Source organism: Crocodylus siamensis, chromosome 9 (genome assembly GCF_052110815.1).
Source record: "Crocodylus siamensis isolate JL-2025a chromosome 9, ASM5211081v1, whole genome shotgun sequence".
NCBI classification, from domain to species: domain Eukaryota; kingdom Metazoa; phylum Chordata; order Crocodylia; family Crocodylidae; genus Crocodylus; species Crocodylus siamensis.
In genome coordinates, this window is record NC_143403.1 from 38,433,968 (window position 1) to 38,452,480 (window position 18,513).

Here is an 18,513-nt window from a genome sequence, read left to right on the forward strand (position 1 = left end):
TCAGCACCTTACAAGATTTGGCTCTAAGGAAGAGAATAACACTTTCTGAAAAGCAGAGGTCATTGAGTTACAGGGAAGGGTGTTCCAGAGAAGGGACTAAATCCCAGCAGCTAGAATTTTACAAGCAGTGATAAACAGGCAGCCAGGAACTATCCTTATAATGGGGGTAAAGGATGGACACACACAGCAGAGCAAAACCTGCCTAAGACCCCACCCCCCACCCCCTTCCTCCCCACAACAGGGAAAAGCCAAGGTCAGTTGCCTGCTGAGTAGTGTTTGATTACAGGTTTGAGCAAACAGCAATGAGATCAGCTTTCATTGGTCCTTAGGACACAACAATCCCTGATTGAGGTGCTCTTGATACAGGTGTTACTGGGTATGTGAGGAAGGTCCCATCTTGTTCCTTCCATTTGTGCCTCTGTTAATACGGTCAGGGGCAGTTTTACCATTTGCCTCCAATGGGAGAAGATACCTTTCATTCTGCATTATGATGAACAAAAAAGCAAGGAAGAGCTGGGCAGGGACAGTGCAAGCTATCAACACTCTTTCTAGACTGATGGACCAAGTATGGCAGATACATATTGACAAAAGTGGCCCTTCACAGGGGGCATGTCTACACATGCACATTTATTACACAGTAGTTTAGGTTACTGCACAGTAACCAAAATTTACTGTGCAGTATGGGTGCACACTTACATATGCATGCCCTTACTATGCAGTAAATATGGTGCATTAAGCTGACTGGGTGTAAGTTTGATACCTGCATCATGCAGGTATCAAATGGTGGTAGGTATCAAAATGATGCATCATGATGCAGGTATCAAATTTACACCCAATTAGTTACTGCACAGTAACACTGTGTGTGTGAACTGACTTGGGACTAAAGTTAGTCCCAATGCAGTCCACATACAGTATTACTGCACTTTAAAGGCTGCCATGTAGATGCTGGCCTAAAAACCGCTTACTGCAGAGTAAGTTACTGCACAGTAAATGCATGTGTAGATGCACCCAGAGTGGACCACAGGTGAGCTATGCAAAGGTGAGGTCGTCCAGGCAAGACTGGCCCGTAGATGTAGCATAACCATTTAAAGCCTTATTTCCCAGGTCCTTGTGCTCTTCACTTGCACCCCACCTTGAGCTCATTGGCTTCTATGTAGCCGCTGCGGTCTGTGTCATATTTCCGCCAAGCCTGCAATAGGAATACCACAACACATTAGTACAGAATTGAGTAATTTCCCTGAAGAGCAGGTGTGGGCAGCTGACACCCTTTGATTTAGCAGACAAAGGCATAAACAAGCTCCAATGGCAGGAGGCTGGAGCTAGATTGATTCAGGATAGAAATAAGATACACACTTTTTAAAACAATGGGACTTAACTGTTGAAACAACCTCCTTACATAAGGACAGTGTTGGAGCAACCTCCCTAACTCTGTTACTTGAAGCCTTTACGTGAGGACTGGATGTGCCAAGAGATCTTCTCTAGTTCAAACAGATGTGTTGGGCTCAGTGCAGGAGTTACTGGGGGAGGTTCACTGGCTTGTGCCACAAAAGCGGTCAAATGTGATGATCACAGAGGTCCCTTCTGGCCATTGTGAATCCATGGGCCTGTCTACTGTGGCAAAGTGCAGTACTGTTTAGTTATCCAAGCTAGCTGTGAGTGAGCTAGGTCATTGCTAAATGTAATAGAACTGCATTAACAAAGCACTCTGCCCTTGCTAATTTACCCTTCTCAGCAGGGTAAATTAACCCAGAGTTGTGCCAGTTGACCCAACTGCAAATGGATACCTGGTTATTCAGGCTATGGAGTCAAAGGCAACTGGACATGATGATAAATGGATACCTCCTTATGTGCCACTGGCTACTGAAACAGGCCTGTGTTAATTATACCAGCCTGATGAGCTGATAGGCATGGCAGACCTTTGTCCTTTTTTGATTATGTTATGTAGACAAACCCCACAAGACTTAAGAGCTTCCTGATGTCTTTTTAGGGAGTCTTTGGACTTCAATGGGAACTGCATTTCCTTACCATCAACATTGGCTTCCGCCCCATGCATACTCATGTACAACCATTCAAGTGCTAAACCCAAGCAGGGTTTTCCTACCTAGGAAGCCACTCTCTTGGCCTTGAGAGAGGCAGTCAGTACAGTTACTGTGATACCAGAGAACAGGGTCTGTCCTAGCAACCCATGTGTTATGTTAGATGTAAAAAAGCTGATTTAGAGACATCAAAAATGTATCGCCAGTGACTTTCCCCACACTATGAAGAAACCCAAGTGGTTTGGATTTGGAAAAGGGCCTTGCCTAGTGACGAATGAGCCTGTTCTGAAGTCCTGGGGTGAGTGAGGATGTTTCCCCTCAACAGAGGAGACAAGGTAGAAGGAAAGAACAATAAAAATGTGCTTTCCCTGTGGTTTAAGTTCCATCTTGGTTCTTACACTACATCCATTAGCTTGAGAGCAGAGTCCCCACTGGAAGAAAACTCCATAGATCTGCTGCCCATATATAGTCTTCCTTTCACTCAAATTCTCCTTTCACTTACATTTTCCGAATGTAATGTCATTTAGCAAGTCTGATCTTCCTTTTTATTCCTCTGGAGATGGTTGATTGAACTAGTACCCTGCCTTGTCTTCTACGTACTGGAAGTCCTCTTCTGACCCACCTGCTTTACTGTTCTTCTTCCTACCATAGATTTCCATCATCCACAGGTGCCCAGTTAACAGAACTCCTCTTTGCTCCCTGCAGCCACATCTCTCAGGGGACACTGCAAATGTTGTCTTTTGTCTTGAAAGAAATTGGATTAACAGAGCCAGGTGCACTCAGAGATAAACTTCATGTCAAGAGTTCATGCTCATTATTATATTCACTATTGCTAGAGCGGGATGAATTTAATATTTAATGGCATACACTTATATTAAACAGTAGCTTCACTTGCTCATTAAGCAGCAACAGGTGGACTCCAGTTTCATTCAACTGCATCAAACTTGAAATTGTACTCATTTTCCAATGGTTGTTGTAAACTCTTGCATAGTGTTGCTGTGCAGTGTTTGACAGCTGCTGTAATTTGCTCCAAAGATGGCTGCACTTCAATAGCTGGTGAAGCCCTTCATGTAGCTAAAATATTTATGATGAACTTTGAGCTCTGTTTTCATCAAAGGTGCCATATAATACAACACAGTCGCATTACAATTTTAGAGGCATTTTTATCCTCGTTTATGAGATAGCATTATAAATATTAAATATTTAAGCCCCCAGAGGTCCCTCTGAAGTAGATAAGGAACAGAAGGATCATTTCACCCTTCTCACATATGCTGCCACTTCTGGGATAGAACACAGCTACTGCCTAATAGCCCAAAGCAACACTATATGGTTTAGGGCAGCAAATAAAGAACAGAATATTCAAATGCTGGCAGTGGAATTTGCGGAGGCAGCCTATCCAACGGTCAAGCTGCAGTTTGGTCAGGACACCATGATAAAACACCCCTAATTCTCTGAAAAGAGTGAGAGGCTCTTTTTAACCACAGAGTTTCAACATCTCACTTTCATGCCCTGTCCAAAGGTAGCATCTCCAGCAGAATGGCACCCACAAAACATACTAGCCAATAGGCAGTAAGCACTTTGTCACAGCCCAGGTCTGTCTCCCTGATTGTTTCTTCCTTTTTTAATTCTTCAAAAAGGTTAAAAAAGATTGAAAGGCCCTAGCAATTCACAGTGCTCTCTCGCCAAGTGAACTGTGGGAGCATAACTCCACCTCCCCTCTTAGAGGAAAGTATCTGCCAATGAATGGCAGCAGGGGACAGGTGGCTGAGGGAGGAACTTCAGGGGTGTTTCCAATCCATACCAGAGTAGGAAGGTTAAAAAAAGAGACCTTTTCTAAAGAATCTACTCCAGCTTTTACAAGCAGCCCACAGTATTCTGGGTCTGGCATTTGGGAAACTATTTAATACAGGTGTAATCAATATAGTTCCTAGTGATATATCTATGTTTAATCTGTGCCTCAGTTACCTGGGATTTGAGAATGAGGCTATTTGAGGAACTAAGCTAACTACTTTTGAGAGTCTGGGCCTAACCAAAAGCTAACCCAATGCTTCAAAAAGCAGCTCTGTAATAATAACAATAACCAGGAGTAATGGCCACAAACTCCTGGAACCGTTGCAGGCTTAACATTAGGAAAAACTTCTTCACAGTTAGAGTGTCCAGACTGGAATAAACTCCCTCCAGAGGTGGTGCAATCGCCTACCCTGGAAATCTTCAAGAGAAGACTGGATGGTCACCTCACTGGGGCCACCTGACCCTAGTTGTCTTTCTTGCCTAGTGCAGGGGGGCTGGACCTGATGCTCTTGTGATGTCCCTTCCAGCCCCTTACAAACTATGAATCTATAATAGCACTATAATAATATACTCTCTATTCACCTCCATGAATTCAGAACTGGATCCAACATGCTGTCTGAAACACAACAGGAAGTTCTCCTCTGTGGGCAGGATCTGAGCAAGCTGTTGGGGAGAAACAGCCAAAGAATTAGTGAGAAAAGCAGAATTCATTTCATGCAACCTGCAGAAGCCAGGGCTCAGCAACTGCACTTTAGCTCATCCCTGTGGAACATTTACATGAGAGCACATTAAGATTTCATGCTGCTTTCACAGGCTTCTGCCATTTTTAGAGGCAGCCCTGATACAGTATGTTGCTGAGATACATACACTGTGCTCTCTCTTATGGATTTTACTTCTGTTGTTACATGTAAGATATAGTCAGCCAGATTGACGTATACTTCTTTGTTAATGGAAAAACCCTAGCAAGTTTCCTTTCTGTTCTTTGCAATAACTCTCTGAAATCTTGGAAACATAATTTATTTCCCTATCAGTTTTGTCCTGTTCCTGGTGAAACATTTAGTGTCACATCCTTCTGTAGCACAGTTCACCACCACCTAATCCAGTTACTCTGCTAGTTTATGTGGTGATGCCTGTGCTTTGGTGTGAAGGTCTTAGGTGCTAATCCTACTGATGACCTGCAAAGGAACTAACTGGAATGTGACAGACTGCCTCCACACCATTCTCAAAGAGCTTCCAAGTAATGCAACTCTTTCCTTGTTACTCCAGGGTTTTTAACAATCCTAAACAGCTTTTACAGTCAGAATGAACAATTCAGTGCTGTCACAGAACCAAAAGGGGAATGACTAGAGACACATCACACTCTCTTCTACCTAATTTTTTTGTACAAGTGACTATTTTACAGTGTCATTTTTGGTGACTGAGAAAAAGAGAACCAAGAAGTGGGGAAAGACAGCCATCAAAGTATATGTTACTGACATGACCAGAGACTGTTGAAACCATAAAACTGCTGAAAATCAAGTGTCAGTATTGATGCTACGTGTTTACAGGTTGTGCTTTTTTTAGTTTTGATAAGAAAAATAAAGGCGTTCATTTCAAAGATGCTTCCAGCCCTTTTCACTTGCTGCCTTGTCAGGCAAAAAGCAGAGTACTATAAGGTTTGGGTTGTGAATACAGGAAAGGGCTATTGAAAAAAACCCTATTTTATGATGTTCTTGAAAGCAAACCCATGTCAACATTAATACTAAGGCTAGAAACACTTAAAAACTTGCATTTGAACCAAAACTATTTAACGATGTTACTTTAAAAATACAAGGCAGCTAGGATCTGGGGAATTATTTCAGAAAAGATTAAAAATATAAAAACTATTAGAGATAAAACTGACACCTAACTGACACTTCGACTAGGTCACCTAAACTGACACCTAAACTGGAATATTTTCCAGTCCCTCTAGTTTTCCAATCTGTTCAGTTCCCTTCATCTTTTCTCCCTTTCTCTGCCCTTTTCATAGCTGTCACCTTAACTTTTGAGTTATTTCTCTTGAGATAGTGTCAATGTGCTAATCAATGGGCCAGACAATTTTTTAAAAGACCTGTAGAGGCAAGCAGCTGGACAGGAGATTGATACAGGTCAGCAGGTGCCCCCTTTTTGTTAGGAAAATAATAAAGTGAAGCTTGCTGGGAAATCAGGAGAGCTGGTAAAGGACCTGCTGGAAATGGAGCCACTGGCTTCCTTGACTTCATTAGCACTATCAGTGGAAAAACCGTCTGAAAGGGACCATTTTAGCAACTAGGTTTATCCTCGCTATACAACTGGCTCTGTCATGACACAATCTCAACAGAGGTCTCTGCTTGCAGCTGGGGCCAAATTTTGCCCTAATGTAACTGCACCAGTTTCAAGAGAGCTGCAGCAGGAAGGGTTTGGCTTGGTAGATTTTACTGCACAACTGCAAGGATGCAAGTTGGATATCCAGAGGTTTTACAGCCGTCAATTATGGATGCAACTGACTTCAACTGAATCTGTGCCTCAGCTGTACCCAGGAGCGACTGCATGTGGTGTGCAGTGGTGTGAACAGTGGTAGCTCTCTGGAATGTCTGGGAAGCCATACAATGGGTGAGCATCTTAGGATGTGGGAGATTCAGGTGACTGACATGCTCCTGGTCCCCTCCTGTGAGTGCTAGCTCCAGCTAAGAGACAAGGACTCACTTGTCTGTAGCACTTTGCTCCAGAAACAGCCACTGAGGACTATCCACCCTGAGTCAGCTTGGCAGAACTGGTCCTGACACAGCAGAGCTTCTAGGCTCTACAAGGAGGCAAGGCCCCCTGAGCTGGGAGTGGCAAACCAAACAAGTGAATACATGGACGCACACAGTGGTAGGGAAAGGGATAAGAATGGGGCAGTCAAAGCCACACATGGAAAACTGGGAAGAGAATATAGGAGAGGCAGAGACAGATAGGAAAGGCAGAAAATGGTCCATGTAGCACAGAGGGAGAGGAGGAGCAGGAAGAACAGGACAGACACTTTCCTCTCATTTTAAAGGTGTGTCCCTTCCTTGGTGTCTAATCTTCATCACAGGGGGACTTGCCAACATTTTCCGGACCCCAGTTTAACACAGAGACCAACTGGCTCTCTATAACTGCTATTCTTAAAGGCACCTAAGGATGCCTTGGGATTTGGACACCTGAGACACTCAGGCTCCTTTGCAAATGTGCAGTAATACACTAACGGTAGGATTCACACTTCCCATCTGAGGATAGTAGAAGCTATACCTCAGCCTAGGGATGGAAGCCAGATCCCTATGGAATCAGTGACTTGTCTCCTATCAACTCAGTGGGACCAACCTTCCCTCCTGGCTGTACCTGTGTCTATACTGGTAGATGAGGAAGGAGGTTTTGCCACACAGAAATAGCACAACTCACCTCAGCCATTTCAATCTTGCCATCTGCATTTTTGTCATACTTCTGCATGAACTCCTTCATCTTTTCTCCAAAGTTGTCATTCTTAGAGTCCTGTGAATGAAGAGAGAGGGTTATCCCCTTGCACTTCCAGCAGGCCCTCTGTGCCCCATTCTCCATCTATTCATGGGGGTGTCATGAATTGATGACAGAGAAAGGCATCCCCATAACTCAGAAGGCAGCATCTTTAACTCTAACATCCAGAGCAGAAGAGCAAAGAGAACTACTGGCCTCAAAAACACCTGGGTTTATAGAATTGCTATCACTCCAGAAGCACCTGCAATCCCCTTTGTGCAGGAGGCTGGACACATGTGGTATGAGATATTCCATGCTCTGAAGAAATTAGACAAAAGACGGAGAACTGAGATACAGATATGTGGTAGGGCTGTGGGAAGCTTTGGGTGGTGATTTGATTTGGAGGAAATTCGGCTTGATTTGGTGGCTGAATTGCTGAATCCAAATCAAATCAGGGGACCAATTTAAAGGTCTGAATCGATTCAAAGCTCTCCGAATCTTCAGAAAAGATTCAGAGAGCTTTGATGATTCCGGCAGTCCCTGGTGGCTGCAGCTGGGAGCTGCAGCTGAATCCCAGCTGGTAAGTACTAGGGGCAGGCAAGGGGACTATGGAGGGACCCCTGCCAGCCCCCGCAACATCCCTGCTCTCCCCGCCCCACCCCCACTCCCCAGCCCCCCCATGGCTGCCCCAGCTCCCGGTACTTGAAAAAAAAAGCCCCAGTGCTCACAAGGGTGCTGCCGGGCAGTGGGGGCAATCCCCACTGCCCCACGCTGCACGGGGACTCTGCATGAGCCCCCCCATGGGTGCCCTACCCAGGCCAGCTCTGGCTCTTTAAGAAAAAAAGCACAAGAAAAGCCCCGGGCTTTGGGGGCTCAGCCCCCCCATGTGGCGGGGGGTAGTGGGGGGCAGTGGGGATTGCCCCCCGCCAACAGGAGCGGTGAGTCCGGGGGTTTTATCATTTTTTTTTCTTAAAGAGCCAAAGCTGGCCCAGGCGGGGCAGCTGTGGGGGTGGCTGGGAGAGTGAGGGGGGACATCAGGGGGCTTGTGCAGAGCCCCCCATGCAGCATGGGGAAGTGGGGGGCAGCAGGGATGTGCCCTGAAGTGCCGGGAGCTGGGGCAGCTGTTGCCAGACTGGGAGAGAGGTGGGGGATGGGCTTGGCCTGGCCTGGCAGGATCGAATCTCTGAATCAGATTTGGCTGAATTGAATCGGGACAGTGATTCAAATCACCGAGTCGAATCACTGTCCCCCGAAGCAGCTGAATTTGAAGCGAATACTAGCTGCTTCTCACAGGCCTAATATCTGGTAACTTCCTTAAGGTTCTGCAAGGAGTTTGTATCAGAGGCTGGAATTAAACACAGACATCTTGTGTACCAGGCCAGCACCATAAGCACAAAAGCATCCTTCTTGCTTATTAATACGGGAAGAGCAGGCCTGAAGGTGTCAAGGAATGATTAGTCTAAATTAGTTCCAGAAGATTAACATCCCAGCAAAACATTGGGCATGTCTTAGAAACAGGTAGCTGACCACAGGTGGGATTTTGTTTCTCTGGCAGACCAAACCACTGTGAAAATCCCAACATCTTGCTGTCAGATGGCGCTGCTTGTCTGCAGATCAGGGCTTTACAAAAGAGTATCACGATAGCTTTTTTACAGATGGAAAAACTGAGGCACAGAGCTCTGAGATGAACTGCCTAGGAGACCAGCAGCAGAACTGGGATACAACCCGAGTTCTCACTGGTGTTTTCCACTAGATCACACTATCATCCCTTTGCAAGTGATGCGTTAACGGCCTCTATCCCTTTACTACTAACTATAAGTCTTACTACCCTACCTGGAGTAGACCTGCTGGCATCAACAGAGCTACTTGTAGTAGTGAGAGTCCTTACAGTAGAGAGATGAGCCCCTGTTGAGATAACTGATGAGAAATCAGCTGTACATGAAGCTCCCTCTAACCCAGAGGGATCTGGTCAGAATCTATCTGACAAAATACTTTACAGAAATATACTATCTTATCAGTTCCAGTGAAGTTTTTGGGGATCCAGTTTTCTCTGGTTGCTTATGATAACAGCAGAGAGAAGCTTTTACAGTTAATGACTTAGTGTTAAGGCACTAGTGTAGGCTGTAGAAAACTCATGGTCAAGCACCTGCTTGCCTCACAATAAGTAGGGATGTAAATCTCTGCTCTGATTCAGGCAGACAAGAGACTTGAAGGTAAGTTTTTCTCATCTTAGGTCAGTACCTGAATGAGTAGGCTACAGAGCAACTGTCTCTCCAAAGCTCTACCTGAATCAACAGTCTCAGGCTTCAGACTGAAAACAGACACTGGCACAATCCAAGTGTCCCAGCAACACTCCTTATATGGAACTAAAGCACATTTTAAAATGTCAGAAGTGATGGCAGAATGAAACTGGACTCTACCCAACAGCTGTCTTTGCCTACCCTTTGTGGCTACAGCGGTAACTCAGTGTCCCCAACTACCTTAACTGATCACAAGTCTCATAGTATTACACAGAGCTAACCTTAGGGAAAATGGTGCCCTGAGTGAACTTGTATTTTGCACTCCCACCCAGTCAGAAGTACGGCTGCAGGCAGAGGCAGGTTGGCAGGGGCAAGGGCTCAGTTCAGCAGAGAGGTGGAGTGGCATGGTGCACCAGGCAGGCAGGTGGGCAGGCACTGCTGCTGCTGTGCGGGAGCAAGGAGGGTAGGCTGGAGCAGGCACCACCCCACCTGCACGTGCCTAGCCCAGTTCCTCCTGAGTAGCAGTTGGAGGTAGTGAGGCGAGACAGGCTGGGCTGGGCTGGACACTGCTTCTTCTGTCTAGGGTAGGGATCAGCTGGACTGGTGGGGCAGGTTGGGGATGTGTTTGTGCATGTATGTGTGTGTTTGGTGCCCTCCTGACTGTAGCATGCTGGGTGGTTGCCTATGTCGCCCACCCCTAATACTCTGGTATTATGTGCTTTCCTTAAAGTCCCCACTCTTTAGCCAGGTATTAGATGAGCACCTCGGCCTTCATTAAAAAAAATGTAAGTTCTAGCCTCAGGGACTCAAAAGGCCACATTTGTTATTGTAATTTTGAGGTCAGACTTGAAAGCTTGGAATTAGCAATACTGTGAACAATTCAAATACAGAAATACGTATTTTCTGAAACATTCCAAAAATCACCTGTGGACTGTAACCAAACAGGAGCAGAGAGAGTCTGGAGACTTTCTGGCTATGAGGGTGGTCAAGCATTGAAACCGGCTACCTAGAGAAGCAGTGGGATCTCCATCCCTGGAAATTTTCAGTTTGCAAAGACTGGGATGGTTTAAACAGATGATCTTGCCTTGAGCAGGAGACTGAACCAAATGACATTGTGAGGTCCCTTCTAGCTCTGCTTTCCTATGACATTACCCTATGCTACCCACATCAAGCTCTGTCCATCTTGCAAGTCTTATCAGCTGGAATATATTAGCCCAGGCCTTCCCTCAATAGTACACACAAGTTTTCATGAACCCTGTATTTTTTCCCTCTCATTTTTGCCTAGTTGTTTTAGGCTACTGTGGCATCAATAATTACACACTGAAAATGTGAGGGAAAATTCAGGGCTTTTTTAGACTCAAGGTCCCCTTAGAAAATTGTCAGATCTTAGCTTTCACTTATTTTTTGACTGGAAAAAATGATAGAGCAATTTTTCTCTGGCAAAGAACTCAACATAGGCTACAACTTGTCAGAATGTTTTTGACACTATGGATTCCTATTTGAAATCTCTAGGTTTATTTTGTGAATCATATGTAGGTGTTTGCTAATAGTGTGCAGCACACTGTGACACCCTTAAAGGGTTCTCATGGCATCCCAGTGTTGCAGAACCCTGTTAAGAATCACTGCTCTAGGCAGGAACTTGGTTATTCTGTTTTCCTTGGAGAGAAAGTGAGGCCCTACTCACTTTGGAACTAGACCAGATCATGTTTCCTGTGATTCAATAATTCATGCTCTCGATGCCATCTGCAATATGTGCCATGAGAGCTATTGAATCCAGTGGCAGACTGCCAGGGTCTGTGCCAGCAGTTCCAGCACAATGACACCCCAATAATGGGAGAGCTGTACAGGCAGTCTGATGAGCTGTGGGCAAAGCTGATGTCTGGCTTGAGGATTGTGAGAAGGTGCTGTGACCTGTACATTGACTCACACTGCTCCCTGAAGTATGGGGCCCTCAAGCCCTGTGCTGGGGTAGCAGAGTAGGCATAGACCCAGAGGAAGAACACTCCCTTCCGAGCATTTCCCTCTGCTCTGCGAGCTTTCTCCCTGGTGTAGGATAAATGAAGCAGACTCTCATGTGGTCACTAGCCTCCAAGAGCTAGGGATTTAAGTAAAACATCAAATATAGCAGGACTTATAATAGAGTCATAAGAATTGGTGACAGTGGGTAAGGCAAAGAAACGGATGGCAGTAAATGCAACTCCAGACAGCCTGGAGCTTTTACAGAAGAAACTGTGGGGTGTGTTGGGGGGGTATTCTGATTTCAAGACAAGGGAAATATCTGCTGTAAGCATGCTTTGGCAGGACAGATGTCACTAGCCTCATTCTGATATGGCGAGTCAGGGCTGCTGCCTTCTGCTCTATTTCCTTCCAGTGGTGCTGAAATCCCAGGCAGGAGCAGTTTTTGTGGCAATTCTGGCCTCCATTTTGGAGGTGTTGATAAGCAGGCGCACTGGGTTTTCATAACATTTGAAGCCATGTGGAACTAGGATTTGAATGGAGGCCAAAACCTGAATCAGAACCATCTCCCTATGCCCTTGTGAGTATGCCTGGCACTATGGAAATAGCTCCTCCAACGTGAGGCAGTCCTCCTTGTGGTGCCCCATCACTGCAGCCCTTGGAGGGAACGGTGCAGTGGTGAGGTGTGCTGGACATTTGTGTCAGGAGGGAAGCTGACAAGGAGGCAAGGAAAGGAGGGGAAGAAAGGAATGAAACAGTGGAAAAAGAGAAGGAAGAGCCACAGGCAGAGAAATGTCTTCTTACCACTCCAGCTCCCTTCCTAGCACTTTCCAGCTCCTGGAAGAAGTTTTCCAGTTCCTTGCCTTCAATGTAGCCATTTCCTGTAAGGAAAAACATGTGGTTAGACATGATTAAGGATTTGATGAGAGGTGGGTTCAGGTGCCAGCACTGTATTCTCTGCAGAGACCCTGTCCCTGGAGCTGTGGGACTGAAGCAGCCTTTGTACTTGCATGAAAAAATCAAGTTTCTAGCCTTCACAGCTGAGGAGAACAGCTTGACTTGCCCTAAGTAACCCAGTCCAGCAACATCTGCCTGAGTTTGAAGAGAGCTTGAGTGAACTGTTTTGAGAAAAATAACTGCCCCATGCATTTCAAGGAGGTACTAACTCCAAGACCCCAATACTCCAGGGGTTCCCCACATCCCCAGGCCAGCCAGTTACAATGTGTGGATCAGGAGTAAGGAGGGAAGAATGAAATAGGCCCACTTCATCACACAAGCTATGACACCAGGCAGCTGAGGGATGTACTGAGTGCCCCTGCTGCCTCCCTGTTGCCCGTAAGGGGAGCCTTGTTTGACTTTAACCCTGCCTCAGCCCATGTATTCATGCCTATCACAGATGCAATGACAGCTGTCAAATCCCTGCCATGTGGCTCCCCCCTCACTTCTCCCCAGGCCAGGGCTGGTATTCCAGTTCTGCATTTCATAAAACCTTAGCATGTCAGCTGAAAACCCACAAGGAGGGAAGCAATGATGAAAACCCTATGAAATTTAAGCCCATATGCCTTGGCAGCTCTGCTTAGGCCCTGCCTTTTTCCCTTTCTCTCTGAAAGACATGACTGCTCTTCATCAGCTAGAGCAAGACCCCATGCAATAGCTCCCAAACATGGAAGCAAAATAATTCTGAGGGCTGCCACCCCTAGATCACTGACTTTGAAGTATCAGGGCTATTGTGGCACAGGTTTACCTCCATTTCAAGTTTATGGAATAGAAGTGAGCAGTAGGCCTGTGTGAAGCAGCAAGTATTTGCTTCGGATTTGAATTTGGCTGATTTGGAGGGACAGTGATTTAATTTGGTGATTCGAATCACTGTCCTGATTTGATTCAGCCAATTTGGAATTGGAGATTTGGCACCGATTTGGAGATTCAGCCATAGACTATACAGGCAGCAGTCCTCAATGACACTGGACAGAGCTGCCTCCAGCTGGTAAGTCTGTTGTGGTGGGTGGAGGGGGGAGGGAAGGGGTGTGGAGGGGACAGATCAAAGCCCTTGCAGCAAGGGAGGGATTGGGCCTGGGGCACGTGGGACTTGGGGCAGGGGCGTCCCGCCACTGTGTGCTGATGCACACTGCCAGTCCAGAAGCTGCTGTTTTGGTGGTTCCTCCGATGGTTCTCGCTGCCAATCTGAGGCATAGGAGCAGGCATGTGCCCGTGGATCTGCGTAGGGTGGGCTGGGAGGGGCTGTGCTCCGGATGGGTGGTGGGAGTGGAGGTGCAGAACAGTCCTGCTGCAATGCCTCAGACAAGCGGCACACAGCAGCGGAAGCCACTCCAGCCTCCCCATGTCGCCTGGACAAGCCATGGCTTTTCCCTGCCCCAGCTGGGCAGGGAACCCGGGTGCATGCACCCAGATTGGGGGGAGGGGGGGCAGGGCTGGTGGCAGGGGCTATGGGGAATTTTAGGGTGGGTGCAGACCCCATAACCCGCACTCCACTGTGTTCTGCTGAGCGGGTGGAGCCAGGGATGCACTCAAGGTGGCAAGCTCCCACTGCCGGGCTGCACTCCTCGGGGTGGGCGGAGCCAGGGCTATGCTCCTGGCTGTGCCTGGGGCTAGCCACCCGGAGTGCAGCCTTGGCTCTGCCTGCCCTGCAGAGGCCAGTGGCGAGCAGCTGGGGCTAGCCTCCTGGAGCCCAGCCTGGCCCAGCCCACTCCATGCAGATCTGGGGACACATGCCCATGCCTATACCCTTGCAGACCAGCTGTGAGAGCTGCTGGATGAGCCACTGGAAGAGCATCTCCTGGACTGGCAGTGTAAAGTGGCACACAGTGGCAGGAGCTCCCCTCCCCGAGTCCCATGCCCCCCTGCCCTGGCTGGGCCGCTTGTCCCAGCCCCAGCCCCAATCCCTCCTTTGCTGTGGGGACATTGTTACCTCTCAGCTCTGTGTTCTTGGGGAACCCTGGCACAGTACACAGCCTGTCTAACTCACACCCTCTCCACCTCTGCCTGAACAAGAACCAATTAGAGGAAGGACTGACTTACAACAGACTATAAAGATACAGTGGGAGACACATCTAAAGCCCTCCAGGCAAGGGTGACAAGAGTGAAGCTCCCTTGGTCTCATTTGCATCCAAGATGAAACCAGATGACAACTCATTTAACTGGGAGATGGGACAGGAAAGCACCTTCATTATCATCCAGGATGGAGAACAGAGATTCCAAGACAAGGACTGCACTGAATTCTGGGACCAGACAGGCAGGGGAGCACCGCATGATGGGGGGTCCCTGCTCCAAATGCTAATCAACCCACAGCTACATGCACCCAGCTCAGCATTTATCAGACAATTTTAGTAATGACTCCTTTAGTGGTACCCAAAACACTGAATCTTCCTGTCTGTATTGTGAGCTCCCTCAGAGTAATGCCACCCATAACCAGAAATGATTAGTTCCTATTATCCAGCATATGAGCCATTGTTTACCCATAAACAAACCTAATGTTCTCCCTTGAGTCATTGTTAGTTTTCTACATAAGCCCCTACTCAAGCTCAGGGGCTTGGATCCAAAAGCTGCACCAATCTCTTCACTGATTGTGCTGAGAGCTCTGCCTGTCTGTCAGCTCCAACAACACCTGGGAACCTCAATTGACTGGCTCAAGCTTTGCTGAGTGGTGAGAACCCAACTCTCTCTCTCTCTCTCTTTCTCTCTCTGATTCCAGGAACCTGACCTTTATTCTCTTACTCCAGGCACAAGTCTCTAAACCTGACTTTTCTAATCAAAGTTGAGCTAGACTTCCCCAAAAACCTAACTGAAACTATGTAATATTGTAACTATTTTATTTCTCTCTCTTGTATGGCTATTAATATTGACATCATCATAAGTTCATATACCTGGCAATAAATAACTTTTATCATCAAGCTGGTTGCTATACTCTCTCTGAACCTCATTTACTCCTCCTTTCCCTTGACCTCCCCATTTGCTCTGTAGCAATGCTTTACCTAAGCCAAAGATCCCTGTAATGCCCAAAACTCATCAAGGGGTGTGTGTGTGTGTGTGTGTGTGTGTGTGTGTGAGAGAGAGAGGGTCTAATTGCATTTATTATTGTTCTGCTGACATAAGGGATGAACTGAGTACAAGGCACATGAAGGTGTCAGCTTGTCAATGCTGAATGGTCTGGCCTGCCTCAGATGCGCTCTGTTAACCTGCGTGCTTGTGTCTGATTGCATTTTATTGTTTCTCTGATTAACTGAATTCAAGGCATATGAGGGTGTTAGCCTCTCAATGCTAAATAACCCGGCCTGGCTCAGGTGTGTCCTGTTAATCTGCATGTATATGTGCATGTATGTGTTTGACTGATTTGGTGGCTGGAGGAATCCAGCCCCATTGAAACTGAATCCTGCAAGATAGCTCCATTGGGGGTGAGGACTTGCAGAAGGGAGAGATACAGCTCCATATAGAAACACAAGTAACACAAGCAGCACATTGATTGAATTTCAGAGACCCTAGAAATGTACCCCTAATAAATGAGAACACAAAGTGACAGGCAAATCTGGTAACAGCATTGATTTGCCTCCTCCCTCCCCCTGCACCTGCCCCTTCCCTCCCCTCTCTGTCCACCACAACAGACTTACCAGCTGGAGGCAGCTGCATCCAGCATCATCAAGGACTGCTGCCTGTATAACCTATGACCGAATCTCCAAATCTCTCTGAATCAATTCGGAGGCTTCTGAATCAATTTGGACCTTTTAATGGGTCTTCTGATTTGATTCAGATTTGAAGATTCGGCTGTCAAATCTCTCAAATCTATACAAAATGTAAAACCTGCCAACACATTTCCTCTGAATAGAACTGGCTACCAAAACTTTGCACAGCCCTAGTGAGCAGCATGCTTTTGGTGGCATGGAGGCTGCCTGACTTCTCAGAAGCAGGATGTGTAGACAAGGCTCACAGGGAGCGCAGCAGCTGGTAACAAGCAAATGATCTTTTCTGATGACAGTCTGGCAGAACAAAGCTCAGTAACTGTAATGTACAGTGACCTTGTTGGGGCCAAGGAAACAAATAAAAGCCATTCACTATTGTCAGCAAGCTGACAAGAGCTCATTGGAAGCTTCTGCAGGTGTCTTCCAGCATCCTGGACACACGCAGAGGAGCAGGAACTAGCCTGTCTGCACAGCCAGGCAGATGAAAGCTGCTTTGGAGGGTGAGATGAAAACCCCAAACAGACTGACAAAGTCAGTTGCCTTGGCTGCTCTAATGTGCAGCAGTGCACTTGCTAAGTGGTATCTGGGCATCTGTGGTACTTGTACAGTCCCTACTGCAGTGGCACCTGAGTCTATTATAACTTTATTGCCTAATACTCTGAAACACTTATGTGGGGCTGAGCAGTGCTAGCATCCTCCTGACACAGATGGGGAACCAAGGGAGAGCACTAAGTGACTTGCTCAGGGTTACACAGTAAATCTGTGGCAGAGCAGGGAATTGAACTCAGTTCAACAGCTGCTGCCAGATCACTGATCACAGATCTTTTCCATTTGGGGGCATCACCAGAGGCTGGGCTCCTTAGACAAGTGTGTGCTAGGCTGCTGGGTGATCATCAGCATCAGATTATTCAGGAATCCAGCAGGTCTGGATCCTTCACCAACATGTCTAAAATAATTCCTTCCTTCTTTCTTCAAGACCCTGATACAAAAACCATGCCTGGAAGGAAAAAAAGACCTAGTCTCTTGGGTCAATCAAGGTCCGATTTAGATTGAGTTTATCCCTGGCTCTAAAATTAATTGTCTGCCAGCATTTCCATTTTGCAGTTTGGACTCCAATACAATGCGCAAGGTTTTAGCATGCCAAGATATTTCTCTCTTACCCATAGAATAGAGTTAACTGCAGCTTGGTTTTTAAATCACAGGAGAGAGCAAATGAAAAATTGATTGGATTCAGATGCTTTTAGGAAGTTGGTTTGCAGAACTAATTCTGATTTAAAAACAAAAAGGAAAGGGGGTAAATAAGTCTTCCAAATTTTGATCAGGCCATTGCTTTTATTTTGAGAACAAAGCAACGACTGCATGGTATAAAATGCATGATATAAAATAAACCACTAAATATGGAACAACTGGTCTAAAAGCCTTTTCTATGTGGTTTGCTTGTGGGTAAGAAACAACTGACATTTACATGGTCCATTTGCCTTGAAAAATCACAAAGTGGTTTGCTAACTACAGTAATTAATTTGATCACTTCTAAAATGCTGCATTTTAGAATTTACATTTGGTGAAGATTCTGGCTTTCCCTGGTTCTTTGCAAGCCAGCTCATAAAAATAAAATGAAACAGGAGACCCTCCAGATACAAGCTTCTTTACAGTCAGACAGAAGGAGATACAAACCAGAATTTTCCCCAGCCTTGACTCCCAGTTGAAGGCCATGTGAAAGCAACTCCCAAATGTTAGTGAAAAAGGCAAGGTTTGCTGCATGCCCTAAAGGTCAACAGTTTTGGACTTTTTTAGGTCAAGAAGATTGCAAGGAAAATGTCCTCCCAGAAAATCTTTTTTTTTTTAACACAGAGGCTGCTGCTTAATCACCAATGTGCACACCTTATCTCAAGTAATAATCTCCATGGTTATGTAATTTATGTCATAAATACTGGAGAACAGGTATGAAGCTCTGGCAGCCCTGGAGGAGGAGGACAGAGAGGACAAAACCGGGGAGGAGGCAACTCCACGCACACCACGTCCCGTGCAAGCCGAAGGAGGCAAGAAGGCCAGGAGGAGGAAGCGTCGCGTGATCGTCATTGGTGACTCCATCCTGAGAGGTACGGAGGGCCCTATCTGTCGCCGGGACCCCTCGGCACGCGAGGTATACTGCCTACCTGGAGCGAGGATTCAGGACGTGAAAGGGATGCTCCAGACCGTAATCCGGCCCACCGATTATTACCCTATGGTCCTAGTCCATGTGGGTACTAACGATGCAGCCAGGAGGAGACCTGATCGCCTGATGGAGGACTACCATGCTCTGGGGTGCGTGCTGAAGGAGATGGGCACACA

The 18,513-nt window shown here is 46.6% G+C and overlaps 1 protein-coding gene across 1 annotated transcript in view; it reads right to left on the reverse strand.

Annotated features, from left to right (window-relative positions):
* CALB2 (calbindin 2) overlaps positions 1-18,513 on the reverse strand; it is a 55,119-nt gene that overhangs the window by 8,741 nt on the left and 27,865 nt on the right. The window contains exons 2-5 of the mRNA XM_090063384.1: positions 12,296-12,372; positions 7,245-7,334; positions 4,410-4,490; positions 1,133-1,189 (exon numbers count right to left, since the gene is read on the reverse strand). Of these exons, the coding sequence (XP_089919510.1) occupies positions 1,133-1,189; positions 4,410-4,490; positions 7,245-7,334; positions 12,296-12,372 (305 nt within the window). The remainder of the gene's footprint in view (positions 1-1,132; positions 1,190-4,409; positions 4,491-7,244; positions 7,335-12,295; positions 12,373-18,513) is intronic.